The 2,798-nt window shown below is 33.1% G+C and overlaps 1 protein-coding gene across 1 annotated transcript; it reads right to left on the bottom strand.

The window, feature by feature from the left end:
• Window positions 1–519: 519 nt before the first annotated feature.
• LOC127092896 (probable xyloglucan endotransglucosylase/hydrolase protein 32) lies at window positions 520–2,169 on the bottom strand. The gene is made up of 3 exons (XM_051031786.1): window positions 1,500–2,169; window positions 1,204–1,421; window positions 520–1,034 (listed from the first exon to the last, which is right to left on the bottom strand). Exons 1-3 carry the CDS (start codon window positions 1,803–1,805, stop codon window positions 668–670), a joined length of 891 nt encoding a protein of 296 aa, XP_050887743.1. The 5' UTR covers window positions 1,806–2,169; the 3' UTR covers window positions 520–667.
• Between the last annotated feature and the right edge of the window lie 629 nt (window positions 2,170–2,798).

Genomic DNA, 2,798 nt, shown 5'->3' with positions numbered 1-2,798 from the left:
AAGAAATTATTATTTTATATAATTCATAATAACTCGATGTAAAAATATTTTATCATATTTTATTATTAATTTTTTTTTCAGTTTAATCAGAGATTTTAAATTCAAATTCGAATTTAAAATTTGAACCCTCAATAATGTTAAATTATTCTAAATTTGAACGCAATTCTAAACACTTAAATATGTTAAATTCTCTAAAATGAGAAATTTATGATCCAATATAATTCACTCCGACACACAAGATTAATATCTACATGATTTCTATTTAAAAACCAACAAAATACTACATGTAACTTCACAATAAATCCTAGAAAGATAATTCTATTTCATTTTAAGTAGCATTAAATCGGGTACCCCGGTGCTGTCACTTTTTTAGCACTACCAATAGCTTTGCCACCATGTGCTTGCTTCTTTTATTATGAATACCATCATGTGCTTCCTCTGATTATCACAGTAACATTGATCATCATGAAAAGGACCATAGTAACATAGTAACATTGATCATCATCATGAAAAGGACCATAGTAAGAAAGATAGTAACATTATAAAATGAAGAGTGTCTTAAGAAAAATAATTCTAAGACAACAACACAATAAATTACACCATCAAATTGTTTAGGGACCTAAATAATCATCCCTAAATTTATTCCCTTTTTTTTTTTTTTGACATTTTAACCCCAACATTCAGGTGTTAGTCTATGATCTCTTTTGGAATCTTGGCAATAGTTATAAACCATGTGGCGTCTTTGAACCCAACTCATAGCCCAATGTTGTTGTCGGGTCAACCCGCCGGACCGATACGGCGAGGCCGAGGCTGGACGGCACCAACGCGACGCGTAAGCTGAGCAACCACTGGCCTTGAAATTGGTGTACTTTGCAACAAAAGGTTGGTACTTGTAATCAGCTTTGTATTTTCCATCTTCTGTTGCCCATGATGAAGCATCCCAAATTGAACCATAAACCCACATTGGTCTTAGTGGAAATGTTGCATCACTTTTCCTTGGGTACCTCCTTATGGGCACATCATCCACTAAGAATCTGTCACATTGTTTAATAAATGTTAGTTAAATTTTTTATAAAATGAAATCAACTAAGCCAGCTTAGTCGATAGTTGACAGTGGTATAGGAATATCAGAAAACACAGAGATCGGATTCAAATCTGCGACATTTCATTTATTCAGAAAATTGAAAATGATCGGTGACTTACATTATTTCCTTAGGATTCCATAGTATAGCATAGTGATGAAATTTTTTGGTAGGATCAAACCATAAATGAAACTTCATTTCTCTGCCTATAATTTTGCCATCACCACTTCCTCTTATATAAACATTTGTCTGCAAAGTATAAGGCTTTCCAAATGTTGTTCCTAGAAACTCAATGTCTACCTCATCATGAAATCCTGGATGTGCTTCACTGTTAGAGAGCTGCAATTGACCAATTCATTAGTAAATTATTATACACTAAACTTAAATTAAAAAAACAAAAAAAACGTATAGTCTTACATAAAAAGCTGTTATAACTCCTGCAGTGTAGCCAGGATGAAGCTTAATTGAAGCACCGAAGTATCCGGATCGAAATGGTCGAACCGACTTGAATCCACTACCCGAGGTTCTGTCAAGCCAAATTGTTAATGCATGTTGATCCATGTATTGATGTTGAGGTCCCCAAAGGTTTCTATAGCCTTTGTAGAAACTCATAGGCTTGATTTTGGAACTTGGCCAGTAGCCAGGTGAAGGTGGCCAGTAGGCATTGTTTGGAGGAACAATAAAGAATAAAATAGAAAAGAGAAACATGGGTTGAAAAGCCATGAAGAAGGGTAGTTAACTTAAATTTTTAAGCAGAAATCAGAATTATGAGTATGTGTGTATAAATGCTGGGTGTGAGTGAATGAGAGTGATGGACTACTCAGAGAAAGGTGCACATGGAAGAAGAGTATGGAAGTACATATTGTTAGTACTATAAATAAAGAAAATTAATGGGTCCCTCCCTCGATCATTCCTAGAAATGAATTATCGGGGTCGATTCAGACATCACACACAATATTGATTCATAAATATCATTAATAATTTAAAAAAAATATCATATAAAATACTTTGTATCGATGTCAGACACTCTTAAACATATGACATCAGACATATAAAGTGTCGGTCAGAACTATTTTAGAGAGTGTATAAAATAAAGTAGAGTTTAAAATTTATCCCAGATAAATCATATCTAAAAAGAGTTTGGTAAATTCTCTGTGATAAACTTGTCTTCAAAAACTTAAAACGGCTCTGATTGACTGGCTGAGAAACTATTATTTATGGAAATGAGAGTATTTGAGGAGGGGATTAGTAGAAAATGCAACTACTTTTGTTGTTAGTATTAATGAGAGGAAGCTTGGAGGGGGAGTTGAGACAAGATAACGGCATGCAGAAGAGGGTAGATGGGGTGTATTAAATATGGCTCTTTAAAATTATGTTGAGATAGGATTGCATGGATGGCCCTCTGATCTAATACTATGTTATTGTTATTTACAAAGTACATACTATTTGCAGGGGTGTGGAAATTGTTAGATCTAGAGACATTTTTTGACAAAATTAAATCGGTGGGTCTTTCACTTTATCCTTCATCATTTATAATACACTACTTATATCGTTAGATACTAATATTTAGAGAGGTCTTTTTTTCTTCAAAATTATATCATTGATTTTTAGGTTACTTTTAAAATTAGATCCACTCTTACTTTCTTTTCTCGTAAGTCGTTGGATTAATTCAACGATTACATGATAAAAATAATTAATATTTAGAAAAGAGAAATG

The sequence above is a fragment of the Lathyrus oleraceus genome, chromosome 6, assembly GCF_024323335.1.
Source record: "Lathyrus oleraceus cultivar Zhongwan6 chromosome 6, CAAS_Psat_ZW6_1.0, whole genome shotgun sequence".
NCBI classification, from domain to species: domain Eukaryota; kingdom Viridiplantae; phylum Streptophyta; class Magnoliopsida; order Fabales; family Fabaceae; genus Lathyrus; species Lathyrus oleraceus.
Note: the sequence above shows the minus strand (reverse complement) of the source record. Positions and strands in the feature narration are given on the sequence as shown.